The 15,702-nt window shown below is 48.0% G+C and overlaps 2 protein-coding genes across 5 annotated transcripts in view; both read left to right on the forward strand.

The window, feature by feature from the left end:
• The window catches only part of CASS4 (Cas scaffold protein family member 4), a 48,803-nt gene that overhangs the window by 29,405 nt on the left and 3,696 nt on the right, over positions 1-15,702 (forward strand). For all 4 annotated transcript variants that reach the window (XM_015148735.3, XM_077952009.1, XM_077952008.1 and 1 more), the window contains exons 3-5: positions 4,654-4,755; positions 8,951-9,031; positions 10,488-11,798. In XM_015148735.3, coding sequence (XP_015004221.3) covers positions 4,654-4,755; positions 8,951-9,031; positions 10,488-11,798 — 1,494 coding nt within the window. The remainder of the gene's footprint in view (positions 1-4,653; positions 4,756-8,950; positions 9,032-10,487; positions 11,799-15,702) is intronic.
• RTF2 (replication termination factor 2) overlaps positions 15,101-15,702 on the forward strand; it is a 65,302-nt gene continuing 64,700 nt past the window's right edge. Inside the window, 1 exon segment of the mRNA NM_001193871.2 lies at positions 15,101-15,112. The gene's annotated coding sequence lies outside the window, so the exon portion shown is untranslated.

Below are 15,702 nucleotides of genomic sequence, written 5' to 3' on the forward strand. Positions count from 1 at the left end.
CTCCCAAAGTGCTGGGATTACAGGAGTGAGCCACTGCACCCAGCCTATTTACTTAAAATTTGTTTTAATTTCTTGGCTGGATACAGTGGCTCACACCTGTAATCCCAGCACTTTGGGAGGCCGAGGCAGGTGGATCACCTGAGGTCAGGAGTTTGAGACCAACCTGGCCAACATAGTGAAACCCCATCTCTACTAAAAATACAAAAATTAGCCATATGTGGTGGTGCACACCTGTAGTCCCAACCACTCAGGAGGCTGAGGCAGGAGAATCACTTGAACCCGGGAAGTGAAGGTTGCAGTGAGCTGAGATCAGACCACTGCACTCCAGCTTGGGTGACAAGAGGAAAACTCTGTCTCAAAAAATAATAATTTTTAATTTCTTGCCTTCTCTGTGCTTGGAGTCTCTCAGCAAGAGATGTGGTCTGTGGCTTACAAGTCAGGAATGCCATCTCACTTGGCTTCTGGGGCAGCCAATGTTGCACTGGGTGATTGGGGACCTCCCAACACCCTCTGTGTTTCTCCTTCCTCCTCTGTATTGGGAGAAGGTTGGACCCCATCTTTTCTAAAATCACCTTCAGTTGTACCTTTTGGTTTTTCTAAATACTTCTCTTCTTCTTCTGCTCTGAGAAGGAAGGAGCTAGAAGAACTTGAAGACCAGTTAACAATCAGTTAAGGATTTTCTGATCCACAGAAAAAGCAGGCATCTCCTCCCTGCTCAGGTCATCTAACCATTAACCCTGAGGCTAAACTGCCCAGAAAATACATTCCGAATGGAAGTGACTGGTGGTAGACCGGGCAACTCTGAGCCACTGGTTTTGAACTGTTTTCCCAAGGTAACTTCACAGGCTTAGAACACAGCCTTTTGCGAGGCATTTCACGGACTCCTTTTTATATCTGTGTTGACAGTCTGTAGACTAAGAGTGGCCCCAAATTAACATCCGAGAAGGTGGAAACATGTCATTTTTCCCAAGTTGTCCTAAGAGAGGCGTCTATGTGTCAGAATGAGACATCTCTATAGCTGGGTGAGATCTCTGCATATCTTTAGATTAGAACAACTCTTCATTTTACAAATGAGGACATTAATTCCCAGGGAGGTGAAACTGCTCGTGCAGTCACACAGCTGATGAAGGACAACTTCCATCACCCCCCAAAACAGAGCCCTTATTCCTTGATCTTCTTTCACCTGACTCTGTGACTGACACTATTCTTTCTGATGAACACTTTATTGAAATTTCACCTAGAGATGCTCAGTGACAGATCAGTAACTTATATCCAGACCATGAAACAACAAAACTAGCACCCCAGAAGCCTCCAGTGCCTTCTCTCTGTCACTTCCCCACTACGGTAACCACTATTTTGAGCTTTGTTTTATTTTTTATCCCAACTTCCTTAATATAATGTGCTGGCCTAATTAAAAAAAAAAAAAAACACTACATCAAGAACATATTTGATTTCAGTTTAAGTTTAGAAGGAACTCTTGTATTTCAAGAGAAAAGGGCCAGATTTCCTGGTGAAACTGCTCTTGGATCCACTAGTTCCTGAACTAGAGTTTCCTTCTGTCTCCCTAAACCTTTCGAAACCGTGTTTCTCAAACGTGTTCCTTAATTGATCACCATACTGGGACTGGGCCTACGTTTTCCAAGAAGCACCGGGCATTTTTGAGCTGGCTTCCTTCCATCTGAAATGTCATGCACAGGAAAGCCCCTTTGCTCTGTGGACTTGCCCTTATAGGCATAGGGGACCCCACAGTCAGCCATCAAAATAAAATGGGCCTGAAGCCATGGGGAGGAATAGGCCTTGGGACAGCATTTGGAAAGGGTCTGTGGGTGGAGAAAGCTTGGTGTGTTCAAATAACTGAGAACTGGGAGGGAGGTGACAGCCCGTGGTCCGGGACACAAGCTCCCTGGGTTTGGCGGGGGCATAGCCTGTCAGACCGGGTAAGAAGCTTGGATTTCTGACCTGGTGCGGTGGCTCACGCCTGTAATCCTTCCACTTTGGGAGGCCGAGGCAGGTGGATCACTTGAGGTCAGGAGTTCAAAACCAGCCTGGCCAACATGGTGAAATCCTGTCTCTACTAAAAATACAAAAAAGTAGCCAGGCGTGGTGGCGGACACCTGTAATCCCAGCTACTCGGGAGTCTGAGGCAGGAGAATCACTTGAACCCGAGAGGCGGACGTGGTAGTGAGCCAAAATGGCACCACTGCACTCTAGCTTAGATGACAGAGTGAGACTACGTCTCCGGGGGAAAAAAAAAAAAAAAAGCTTGGATTTCATTCAAAATGCAATGGGAAACCACTGATGGGCTTGTCCACCTAGACCAATCAGCCCGAGACCACCAGGAACAAAGTCAGGTTTACTGAGCGTAAAGAAGATCACAGAGCAGAGGAACCACGAGGCAGCTCACAAACAGGAAAACAGCATCACGATGGGATGGGGAAAGGCGGGGTTTAGGTGAAATCTAAGCGAAGCCGTGTCTTGATAGGCTCTGGGCAAAATAGGGCAGTGTGCAGGCTGGATGAGGGCCACTCTCCCCTTGGGAACCACAAAGCAAGCGGAGATAGATGGGAAGTGCTGGGCCCGGAAACCCCTTGTCTGAGGTGCTACATGAGGGCCTGGGAATCAAGGCTGCTTCTCTGTCAATGACTCGGATCCCCCAGGCGAGAGTGGGATGTTTCATTCTTACTGATAGCACTTTGGAGAGCTGTGCTTCCAGAGCCTAGGATTTTAGGGAACCAAGTTTCTCAGGGAGTAAGAAAGCAGTCGTCACTCAACGAAGGGGGCTGTTTTGACATGTGACAGCTGCAGCGTGTCCTTGGAAGAAATGTTCATCCTGTTTGCATTGCAGCTTCTTTATCTGTGTCCGCGAGTCTAGCCAGGTGAATGGCAGGGTGGGGTTTTACACTGTGTGCTAATGTTTACCATCCAAGCCGTACGCATCCACTCACCAAAAACAAACAGATAAATCTAGCACGTACATTCCCAGTGCTGCATCCTCGGGACACCCAGTCCTCAGAAACTGCTCCTCCGCCTGCATTCCCCTCCCTCAGCTCCGCACATTGAAACCCTAACCACCCCCTGAGCCAACTTAGAAAGCCCCCTACTCAGCAACAGCTCCTTGGGACCCCGGTGGGAAGTACATTCTCCCTGTCCTGGACTCCGGAGCTTCACCCTGTCCTCTCTTCCAGGCCCTGTCTCGCTTCCCAGCCTGTGTCCTTGGTGTGCTCAGACCTCATTTCCCTCTTAGACTTTAAGCCCGTGGTAAACAGCATCCTCTACTCTAGAAAAGATCGTTCATTCCTAGGCCGCTTGTAGAGACGTTCTAGTTCAGGAAGTCTGGGTGGGAGCCTTGGCAGCTGTATTATTTTAAAATTCCCTAGGGGACTCGGATCCCTGGCTGGGTTCGGAAGCTGCTCTGTGGCACCCAGTGTGGTACCCACCATTGAGCTGACATCATCGAGCTCTGGAGGACTAACTTGAATCTGAAGTTCCCATTCACAGACCCAGGCTTCATGGCTGAGACCATGTTTCCCAAAATGGCTTGAGCAATGACTGGCCAAGTGCTCTCAATAAAATATAAATCGGGGCTGAATGCAGTGGCTCATGCCTGTAATCCTAGCACTTTGGGAGGCCAAGGCAGGCGGATCACCTAAGGTCGGGAGTTCAAGACCAGCCTGACCAATACGGTGAAACCTTGTCTCTACTAAAAACACAAAATTAGCCTGGCATGGTGGTGCGTGCCTGTAGTCCCAGCTACTTGGGAGGCTGAGGCAGGAGGATCGCTTGAACCCGGGAGTTGGAGGTTGCAGTGAGCTGAGATCACGCCATTGCACTCCAGCCTGGGCAACAGGAGCGAAACTCCACCTAAAAAAAAAAAAAAGGTATACATGTATAAATTGGATGGTCAATCCCATCCTTTGTAGGATAAAATTCAAACTCCTTAACTGACCTGCTCCCTGTTAACCTTTTCCATTCCATCCCTCCCTCCTGCCCTCCCTCACTCCTCTCCATCACTTTCACATTGCCAGGTTCTCTTCTGCCTCCCACTGCTGCCAGCAAAAGCTGCCAGCTGCAGCTCATCTGGTCACCTCCTGCTTCCCTTGCTCAGCCCAGGTGACGAGTCCTTAGACAGCTCTCAGGCCGCAGTTTCCTCCCAGACCTTGTTGGTCCCTCCACCTTACATTCTTAAGGTCCCCTCTGCCTATTGCATGCACGTCTCCAGCCTCAGCCTAGCTTGATGAATGCAGATGAATAGCCCAGTATCAGAGTCACAGCCTCCTGGTTGCTAGAGAACATCAGAATCACCTGGCAAGCTTGTTAACACTGCAGGTTCCTGGCCCCCACTCAACACCCAGAGACTCCGTCCAACCCGCATGGGCCCAAGAATATGCATGTTAACCTGCTTCCGGTGAACTTCCCAGGTGAGGCAGATGCAGGAGATCATGGGCCACCTGCGAGGAAGGCTGCCTCCACCAGGGAGCCTCCCACTGGTACCCTGCTGTCTTGAGAGTGAAGAGCCTGCCATCGGGGGTGCCAGGTGACTACCTCAGCAGTGTCCACCCAGCTGTCTCTGCTTTTGGGGAGATGACTTTGAACCTGATTGTGATCATCAGAGTGACATTTCCTTTTCCTCTGCTCTCCTCCTTTCTCTCCAAGGCCATCATCACGCTTCCCAGACCTGCCCGGGCCTCACTGCCGACTCTGCCTTCCCAGGTGTACGATGTGCCTACCCAGCACCGGGGCCCCGTGGTCCTGAAGGTGAGCCTTGTTCTGGGGCCCCGCATCACCCAGACCTCTGCGCCCAGAGTCTGGGGTTCTTGACCTCACACTCACATTGCATTTCAGCATTACCATGGAGGCCAGGGGCTCAGCCTCCAGAATACACATCACCACTCAGAGGCCAACTTCATAACCTCCTTTTTACCCATGGAGCCCAGTCCTGCTCTAGTAAACATTGTGACTACCTGAGTTCTGAATATTTTGAAATTTTTACTTTTCATTTATAATATATGTTTTTTCTCTTTCTTTTTGAGATGGGGTCTTGCTATGTTGACCAGGCTGGTCTCAAACTCCTGGCCTCAAGCAATCCTCCCATCTCAGCCTCCCAAAGTGCTGGGATTATGGGCATAAGCCACTGTGCCCAGCCATTATTTATAATAGATATTTAATGTATGTGTGTGTACATATACACACACACATTTTTTTAAATGATGTTTTGAAGGATATGCACCACAGTCTTAACATGGATTATCATTGATTATCTTAACATTGATTATCTCTGGGGGAAGAAATTTTAGTTGTTTTTTTTTTTTTAACTTGTTTTTATATAAGGGGAACATCAAATTTGTAAGACATGCTTCATGTGATCAAAAAATAGCTTTGCTCCTTTCTTAGCCCACCCAAATGCTCTGCAGTGGCGTTCTCCCCACCCATCTGCTATTGAGATCAGTAGCTCCCAACCTCTGTTGTATGCAAAAGCATCTGAGAGCTTTAGCTGTCCTGGTGCCTGTGCCCCAACCCCAGAGACTGTGGAATCAGGTCTAGGTGGGGCCCAAACATGAGGATTTTTTTTTTTTTTTTTTTTTTTGAGACGGAGTCTCGCTATGTCGCCCAGGGTGGAGTGCAGTGGCCGGATCTCAGCTCACTGCAAGCTCCGCCTCCCGGGTTTTTCCGCCATTCTCCTGCCTCAGCCTCCCGAGTAGCCGGGACTACAGGCGCCCACCACCTCGCCCGGCTAGTTTTTTGTATTTTTTAGTAGAGACGGGGTTTCACCGTGTTAGCCAGGATGGTCTCGAACTCCTGACCTCGTGATCCGCCCGTCTCGGCCTCCCAAAGTGCTGGGATTACAGGCTTGAGCCACCGCGCCCGGCCAACATGAGGATTTTTAAAAGCTCTCAGGTAATTGTACTATGAAGCCAGGATTTAGGACAACAGTTCCCGTCTAAATAGAATTCCAATCAGGCTCTGTGACTTCCTGGACACTCACGGGTAATAAGTCACTTGAGGCCAGGCGCAGCAGCTCACATCTACAATCCCAGCACTTTGGGAGGCCAAGGCAGGAGGATCACTTGAGGCTAGGAGTTCGAGACTACCTCGCCAACATGGTGAAACCCCGTTTCTCCTAAAAATACAAAAATTAGCTGGGCATGGTAGTTCATGCCTGTAGTCCCAGCTACTAGGGAGGCTGAGGCGGGAGAATCATTTGAACCCAGGAGGTGGAGGTTGCAATGAGCCGAGATCATACCACTGCACTCCAACCTGGATGACAGAGCAAGACTCTGTCTGAAAAAAATAAAAATAAAAAATTTGAAAAAAGGTCACTTTAGCCTTGCCAGGTCAGTTGAGGAATTTAATTGTCTAGGCAATAATCAAGCTTTCTAGTTCATTTAAAGCCAAAGCTCCTGCTGCCCGGCTTGGGCCTGCCTAAGTTATCTGCTGTTTCACCATCTCAGTTTTCTACCCTTTCTCACTCACTGGATGGTCTCAGACTCCTGCAGGGCTGCAAGAGGCAGGCAGGGAGAAAGGCCCTGCTCACCTGGTTCTGTTGGCAGGGGTGCTAATAGCAGTGGCCAGTGTGGCAAGCGGATTCTTTCTCTTCTGGGGCATTCGTGTAAGTGCCATGTCCTCTGCCCCCCACCTCCTACCCCTCACCTCCTTGCTGAGCATCTCTTACCTGCAAGTCCCTCCAAGTGGACAAATGCGCCTCCTCTGGCTGCTGGCTCCTCCCTTAGCTCTGGGGCAAGCAGGTCACATCCTCCACATCCAGCCACATCCTCCTGAGATTCCCCGAGCCATTCCTCCCTGGCTCTTGTTCCAGCTCTTGTGTGAGCCATGCCTGGTCCATGACAAACACACAAGCTCCCTTTGCCATGATACACTCCAGGAACACAGGCGCTTGCTTTGGGTGCAAAAGTTATCAATGGGCTGGGTGTGGTGGCCCACGCCTGTAATCCCAGCGCTTTGGGAGGCTGAGGCGAGCGGATCATCTGAGGTCAAGAGTTTGAGACCAGCCTGGCCAACATGGTGAAACCCTTCTCTACTAAAAATACAAAAATTAGCTGGGCATGGTGGCGGGCACCTGTAATCCCAGCTACATGGGAGGCTGAAGGCAGGAGAATGGCATGAACACGGGAGGCGGAGTTTGCAGTGAGCTGAGATCGCGCCACTGCACTCCAGCCTGGGCCACGGAGTGAGACTCCGTCTCAAAAAAAAAACAAAAGTGATCAGTGAAGACACACTTGTATGACTCACTTCACTCACCTTGCCCTAATCCCAGCCCCACTAGACCCTGTCTTTATGTAGAAGTGTGACATTTTGTTCATGATTTTTTTGCATTATGATTTTTTTAAATATTGCATTTTAAATAGTATTTACCTTGATGACTGAGTTTTTTTGGTGACCTCTTAATGTTGTGCCCAAGGTAACTGCTTTGCTCTCCTCCCCCTGGTCCTGACCCTGAGAACAGGCCAACCACAGCACGGTGCCACTCTGACCCTGAGAACTGGCCATCCGGGGCATGGCTGCCACCCTCTCTCTTCACCTTTCCCAAGCCAGAGCCAGCCCCCGTCCACTGTGACCCCAAGCTCAGGGGAGACAACTCGAGTCATTGAATGATCCCATGGGAGCACTTGATGGTTTGCTTTTGGGGAGTGAAAGGCAACCCCCGCGACACCGCACCCCATTTCCCAGCTGAGGACAGCCCTCAGGAGACTCACAGCCCAACTCCCTCTAAAGAAACCTTCCAATGTCCAACTATTTCTCTCTTTATTTGCAAAACCTGTTTTGGTGCTCTCTTGCCTTGCTTTGGAATTTGTAACCTGTTTTTTGTATCCTAATATATATGTTTTGTAATTACTGTACATGTTATATATATAATATGTTATATCATATACATATCTCAAGCCACTGAAGGAGTTTGAGCAGGGGAGTGACAATCAGATTTTTAGGAAGCACCATGCCTGGCACTTAGGTCATTGCTAAGATGCACATTTATCAAATGAGTCTCTCACACCCTGTTTTTATTGCTCTCGTGATGTGCACAGTGTCATCCAGCTTAGTGTCTGGTCATTAGTGGGCACTCATTAGATATTTGCAGAATACATATGAGTGATAAACACAGGAAAATTTCTACTGAGAAAAAGAAAGAAGACATACTGGGTCTCAATCTCATTTATCCTCTGGCTTAATTTTAAGACGAACTTAAGATAAATTACCATTTTTAATTTAGGCAACTGCCTAAATTAGCACTGTTGCCCCCACCCAGCCCCACCACAACCTTTGGTTGAGAAGTCTCTTTATTTTTGGAGACGGACTTTCGCTCCTGTTGCCCAGGCTGGAGTGCAATGGTTCAATCTCGGCCTACTGCAACCTCCACCTCCCAGGTTCAAGCGATTCTCCTACCTCAGCCTCCCGAGCAGCTGGGATTACAGGCACGCGCCACCACGCCAGGCTAATTTTGTATTTTCAACAGAGACAGCATTTCTCCATGTTGGCCGGGCTCATTTTTGACCGAGCTAATAACATCTTTTTTTTTTTTTTTTTACTTTTATATTTTAGTAGAGACAGGGTTTCACCATGTTGGCCAGGCTGGTCTCGAACTCCTGACCTCAGGTGATCTGCCCGCCTCAGCCTCTGCAAGTGTTGGGATTACAGGCGTGAGCCACCGCGCCCAGCCGAGAAGCCTCTTTTTAAAGCACAAAGTCCAATGTTGAATGTATACCCTGTTATGAGGAGAACTTAGGACTGTAATGTCCCCTGCACTGCCTCAGACGAGGAAGGTTGGGGACCCGTCACCTAGATTTCCACCATTAGAGCATCATGACCAAAAGCACCAAAAAGTCTTCAGGAATTTGTGTCTTCCTTTGGGAAAAAACACTGGAATAGGCAGCGTTCGTGATGTGTAGCCATTAGGAAAGAAACAGTCAAGTGGTCTGCCTTTGTGGTCTTTCCCCAGGAGCCAGAGAAGCAGCAGCTATACGACATACCAGCCAGCCCCAAGAAGGCAGGACTCCATCCCCCAGCCGGTCAAGCAAGTGTAAGTATGAAGAGGTGCTAAGGTGCGGTGTCATGAACACATAAAAATCCTCTCAGAAATGTTATTAGCTTGGGGCCAGGTGCAGTGGCTCAAGCCTGTAATCCCAGCACTTTGAGAGACTGAGGCGAGTGGATCACCTGAGGTCAGGAGTTCGAGACCAGCCTGGCCAACATGGCGAAACCCCATCTCTACTAAAAACACAAATATTGGCTGGGCGTGGTAGCAGGCGCCTGTAACCCCAGCACTTTGGGAAGCTGAGGTGGGTGGATCACTCGAGGTCAGGAGTTCAAGACCAGCCTGGCCAACATGGTGAAACCCTGTCTCTACTAAAATATAAAAGTTAAAAAAAAAAGAAAAGAAAAGAAAAAAAGATGTTATTAGCTTGGTCAAAAATTAGAATGCAAATTCCTCATAACAGAGACCTTACTGCATTTGAGGTAAAACCTCTCATTGAGCTGGTGTTCAGGAATAGGACTAATTATGTGGTTTGGGATAAGTCTTTTAACTTCTCCGTTTTTATGGGCTGAGAGTATTAAGTGAGATAATCCTGCAAAGGACTTGGGACAGTGCCTGGCACAGAGCAAAACTGTGTAATGGCTTCTTATTATGACAGACCTCAGGGGCGTGCTGTGATACAGTACACTCTTATCTGTATTGGGCGAATGACTTTATTTGAAATCTGTGTGATCTATGTTTATAATCGGATTCTACCACATGTGTCCCACAGACACGCTTACACCCAAGGTCATTAGGGAACATCTTACAAGAAAGCTGGCATTTCAGCCGTGTCAGGGGGATGCATAGGAGTTTGGTGGATGGAAAAGAAAGGGTTGCAAGGGCTTTTAGAGCAGAGAAACCAGTTTGGGTAAAATGAAATACAGTGGCATGAGTCAGTGTTCTGAGTTCAGGGAAAAGTGAACAGCTTGGGTGGCTGGACCTGTAAGCAGATGGTGGCAGTCAAGGTGGGGTCAGCGTGGTGGAAGTGGAAAGAAATGAGGCTCAAAAGAATTGTGAGGGCCGGGCGCGGTGGCTCACGCCTGTAATCCCAGCACTTTGGGAGGCCGAGACGGGCGGATCACGAGGTCAGGAGATCGAGACCATCCTGGCTAACACGGTGAAACCCCGTCTCTACTAAAAAATACAAAAAGCTAGCCGGGCGAGGTGGCGGGCGCCTGTAGTCCCAGCTACTCGGGAGGCTGAGGCAGGAGAATGGCGTGAACCCGGGAGGCGGAGCTTGCAGTGAGCTGAGATCCGGCCACCGCACTCCAGCCTGGGTGACAGAGCGAGACTCCTTCTCAAAAAAAAAAAAAAAAAAAGAATTGTGAAGGACCTTGAGTGGAAATGGGGAGCCACTGAAGGAACTTGAGCGGGGAAGTGACGATGAGGTTTAAACGAGGCACTCGTACCTTCTTTTGAAAGCTACTAACCCGGGCAACTATGTGTGGTTCTTCCGCAGGGGCAGGGTGTTTCCCTGATATCAGTGACTACCTTAAGAAAAGGCGGCTACGGCACATTACCAAGTCCGCAGAAATCGGAATGGGTTTATGACACTCCAGTGTCTCCAGGAAAGGCCAGCGTCAGAAACACGCCTCTCCCCGCCTTTGCAGAAGAATCAAGGCCCCACGCTCTCCCCAGTTCCGGCTCCACTTTCCACAATCCTCCAAGTGGCAGAGCCAGGTCCCTCACTCCACAACTGAATACCAATGTGCCCATGCAGAAAAAACTCAGTCTTCCAGAAATTCCTTCTTACGGCTTTCTTGTACCCAGAGACACATTTCCTTTGGATGAAGATGCCGGCTACAAGGTTCCTTCAAGCTTTCTGATTCCCCGAGTGGAACAGCAGAACACCAAGCCCAATATTTATGACATCCCTAAAGCAACATCGAGTGTTTCTCAGGCTGGGAAGGAGCTGGCGAAAGCCAAGGAGGTGTCAGAGAATCCCACGGGCCATCATTCCTCGTGGTTCTCCAGACGGACAGCTTCCCGATCTCCTGAACTGGACAGATTATCAGGTTCCAGTTCTGACAGCAGAGCCAGCGTCGTTTCTTCGTGCTCCACCACATCCACCGACTCCTCCTCCAGCTCTTCCTCGGAGGAGTCAGCAAAGGAGCTCTCCTTGGACCTGGATGTGGCCAAGGAGACAGTGAGGTCACTGCAGCACAAGGTGGTCAGCTCTGTCGCTGGCCTGATGCTCTTTGTCAGTAGGAAGTGGAGATTCCGAGACTATCTGGAGGCCAACATTGATGCGATCCACAGGTCCACTGAGCACATAGAAGAATCTGTAAGAGAATTTCTGGATTTTGCCCGAGGAGTCCATGGGACTGCCTGTAACCTCACTGACAGTAACCTTCAGAACAGAATTCGGGACCAGATGCAGACAATCTCCAACTCCTACCGCATCCTGCTTGAAACAAAGGAAAGCTTGGATAATCGCAATTGGCCTCTGGAAGTTCTTGTGACTGACAATGTCCAGAACAGCCCAGATGACCTTGAGAGGTTTGTCATGGTGGCACGGATGCTTCCAGAAGACATCAAGAGGTTTGCCTCCATTGTCATTGCCAACGGAAGGCTCCTTTTTAAGCGGAACTGTGAAAAGGAAGAGACCGTGCAATTGACCCCAAATGCAGAATTTAAGTGTGACAAATGCATCCAGCCTCCCCAAAGAGAAACTGAATCACACCAAAAGAGTACCCCTTCCACTAAGCAAAGGGAAGATGAACACTCTTCCGAACTGTTAAAGAAAAATAGAGCAAATATCTGTGGACAGGTGAGTTCAGAGTTCCAAGCGATCGAAAGAGGGGCTTCAATTGTTACCTCGAGCAGTGGCTACTAAGATGCTGAGATTCTTTTGATAGTGTATAGGCTTTGGGGAGACACTGGTTCCATCTTTCAGAAAATAAAATTTGTGAAAGTAAAATTCTTTTTTTTTTTGAGACGGAGTCTCGCTCTGTCGCCCAGGCTGGAGTGCAGTGGCGCGATCTCAGCTCACTGCAAGCTCTGCCTCCTGGGTTTACGCCGTTCTCCTGCCTCAGCCTCCCAAGTAGCTGGGACTACAGGCGCCCGCCACCTCACCCGGCTAGTTTTTTGTATTTTTTAGTAGAGACAGGGTTTCACCGTGTTAGCCAGGATGGTCTTGATCTTCTGACCTCGTGATCCGCCCGTCTCGGCCTCCCAAAGTGCTGGGATTACAGGCTTGAGCCACCGCGCCCAGCCGAAAGTAAAATTCTTGATGAAATCTTATTAACAAGTCAGATAAAGATAGGGCAGCATAGGCAGATAGGTCAGTTGATTTGGATTTCTTCCGAAAACTTTTGGGGTTCAAGTTTACCATGATACTGGAATTAAAAGGGATTTTTCAACTTTCTTTAAAATCTACTATTCGAGTAGATTTTTAAAACCTCACCACCAAGTCTCCTTGCATTTTTGAAAGTTATAAATTTAGTCATTGTCAGTGTGTTTCTTAGCAACGGAAGAGGAAGTAGAAACATTCTTTCAAATTGCTCACCATCTGATCAGCCTCCAGACTTTAGCTACTCTTAGAAATACTTTTCTGAGGCGGGGTGTGGTGGCTCATGCCTGTAATTTCCAACACTTTAGGAGGCCAACACAGGAAGATCCATTCCTTGAGGCAGGAGTTTGAGACCAGCCTGGGCAGCATAGTGAATGAGACCCCAGCTGTAAAAAATTTAGTTTTAAATATCCAGGTGTGGTGGCTCATGCACTTGGGGGGCTGAGTAGGGGTATCCCTTGAGACCAGCAGTTTGGGGTAACCGAGAGCTACGATGGCGCCACTGCACCCCCACCTTGGTGACAGAGAAAGAGCTTGTCTCTAAAAAAGGAAAAGAAAAAAAAAAGAGGTGGGGTATGGTGGCTTACCCCTGTAAACTCAGTACTTTGGGAGGCCAAGGCGAGCAGATCACTTGAAGTCAGGAGTTTGAGATGAGCCTGGCCAACATGGTAAAACCCCATCTCTACTAAAAGTACCAAAATTAGCTGGGCATGGTGGAATGCACCTGTAATCCCAGCTACTCAGGAGGCTGAGGCGGGAGAATCACTTGAACCCAGGAGGCGGAGGTTGCAGTGAGCTGAGATTGCACCACTGCACTTCAGCCTGGACCACAGAGCGGGACTCTGTCTCAAGAACAAATAAAAGACAAGACAGAAAGAAATACTTTTCTGGATGAGTTCAGACATTATAGAGCAAGATGCTTCAGTTCAGGGACTGTGAACCCAGAAGTCACTTGGGGGCTGTGTCAAGGAGGTAATTTGGTGCTTTCGGCCCCAACCTTTGTGTTCTGCTGAAATGCCTGGTGGTGTAGGAGGTTTAACACGTTCTAGAAATTTAGATGTTTAAAATTGACATACACATATATATAAAACGCTAACAAAGCTGTGTGGGTCATCATATCAGGCCATGTTGATAGGCAACATTCAGCCTTTGGGCAGCCAGAGTCTCCTATGGTTGAGAAAAGGAATCAGTAGGCAGAACCATCAACAGAAAACATGAGAAAGAATGCCCAAGTCTAAAGTGAACTTAAACAGTTCCACAGTAGTGTAAAACACCACTCAATTTGGTACTTTGAAGGAATTGTATTTTTCAGACATTGCCTAACTTAGAAAAGAAAGAGAAACCTATCTTGGAACAAAGGTTAGATGAAAACAAAGACTTAGGAACCATGGTAAGCTGTAGCACTCACTCTCTAAAGCTTCTGATTCATACGCTTTATTGCTAGATTCGTCTCATCATGCTATGGAAAGCTCAACATTACAGCCATGACCCACATGGGCGAGAGTTAGTTTTTGTGATTCTTTGTTCTTTATTTTAGCAAGAGAGTCCTGGAGATCAGTGAGTCTAATGAACGAACCCCAGGGAATGGAAGTGAAGCATTAACCATTAATGAAATGACTCTAGGCGCTCTGCGAGGTTGTTGTGGGTGGTACTAACCGGGCTAAACAGGACTGACTCAACTGCTCTTTGACATTCTGATTTAATGTTTCTGATTACAACAGCAAATCTTGATTTGGGGCTTATATATCTTCAACACCTCTTTTACACTTGATGTTCTTCCTTTAAAAAAAAAAAGTCAAAGATGTTATCATTGTGCTTATTTTTATTGGTTTCCTTCTATTTGTGGTAAATGACAGTAGTTTTCCATTTACCATTTTTCACGGTTTCCTTTAAATTAATGTAAGTAAAAGCAATGGGTCCATTTAAAGAAAAGGAATGAAGCCAGTAGAAGTTAAGAGGAAAATGGAAAGAGTATAACTTGTAAAGGTTGTAAAGGCTGTCCCTGAATAACTGAAGCTTGGGAAACTTACTTAGGTTATAGGGCAGATGGGGTAGAGGGTGGAAGAAGAGGATATCCAATGACTAGGATAAGGTCACGTACCTTCTCAGAGGCAACCTAGGACAAGAATTCAGGCCTCCTGATGCTCAGGTCACCAAACCCCGAACACTAGTCTTTGGGCCTGCCATATTGCTAACAGTCATGCTATTTTGTCCAACATTAAGTACGCCTTAGATTAGTGGTTCTCAAATTTGAGTGTATCACAATCACCTATGAGGTTTGTTAAAACTCACATGGCTGGCCGGGCGCGGTGGCTCGTGCCTGTAATCCCACCACTTTGGGAGGCTGAGGCGAGTGGATCACCTGAGGTGAGGAGTTCGAGATCAGCCTGGCCAACATGGTGAAACCCTGTATCTAAAAACACAAAAAATTAGCTGGGTGTGGTGGCAGGCACCTGTAATCCCAGCTACTCGGGAGGCTGAGGCAGGAGAATTGCTTGAACCGGGAAAGCAGAGGTTGCAGTGAGCTGAGATCGTGCCACTGCACTCCAACCTGGGCAACGAGAACAAGACTCTCTCTCAAGAAAACAAATAAACAAAAAAAACTTGCATGGCTGGGCCCCACTCTCAGAATTTTTGATCTAGTAGGTCTGGGGTGGAGCATAGTAATGCGCATTTTCTAGCAAGTTTGCAGGTGATGTTGATGCTTCTGGTCCAAGGACTTCACTTAGAAAGCCCCCGCTTTAGAGTGACAGCACTTCTCAGTGGAGGTCCATGGCACCGTTGGCCACTGGGTGGACAGTTCTCCGTTGCGTGGGATGAACTATTCAGCATCCCAGAATCCTGCCCGCTCACTGCCTATAGAAGTCCCTAGTCAATGCACTAATCAAAACTATCTCTACACATTTCCAGCACCCCAAGTTAAGAATCATAGTACATTTTTCACCTCCCTACAGTTAATATTTTCATTTACGATGCTCATAATCTGATGTCTACCTCATTACTTCTCATTATTTCTAAGCTCTTCTTTTTTTTTTTTTTTTTTTTTTTGAGGTGGAGTCTCGCTCTGTTACCCAGGTGGGAGTGCAGTGGCGTGATCTCGGCTCACTGCAACCTCTGCGTCACAGGTTCAAGCGATTCTCCTGCCTCAGCCTCCTGAGTAGCTGGGACTACAGGTGCACACCACCATGCCTGGCTGATTTTTGTATTTTTAGTAGAGACGAGAGTCATCATGTTGGCAAGGCTCATCTCGAACTCCTGACCTCAAGTAACCCTCCTGCCTCAGCCTCCCAAAGTGCTGGGATTATACCCTCCTGCCTCAGCCTCCCAAAGTGCTCAGCCTCCCACCGTTCCCAGCTACCTTCCTTTTTTTTTTTTTTTTTGA

The sequence above is a fragment of the Macaca mulatta genome, chromosome 10 (genome assembly GCF_049350105.2).
Source record: "Macaca mulatta isolate MMU2019108-1 chromosome 10, T2T-MMU8v2.0, whole genome shotgun sequence".
NCBI lineage: Eukaryota > Metazoa > Chordata > Mammalia > Primates > Cercopithecidae > Macaca > Macaca mulatta.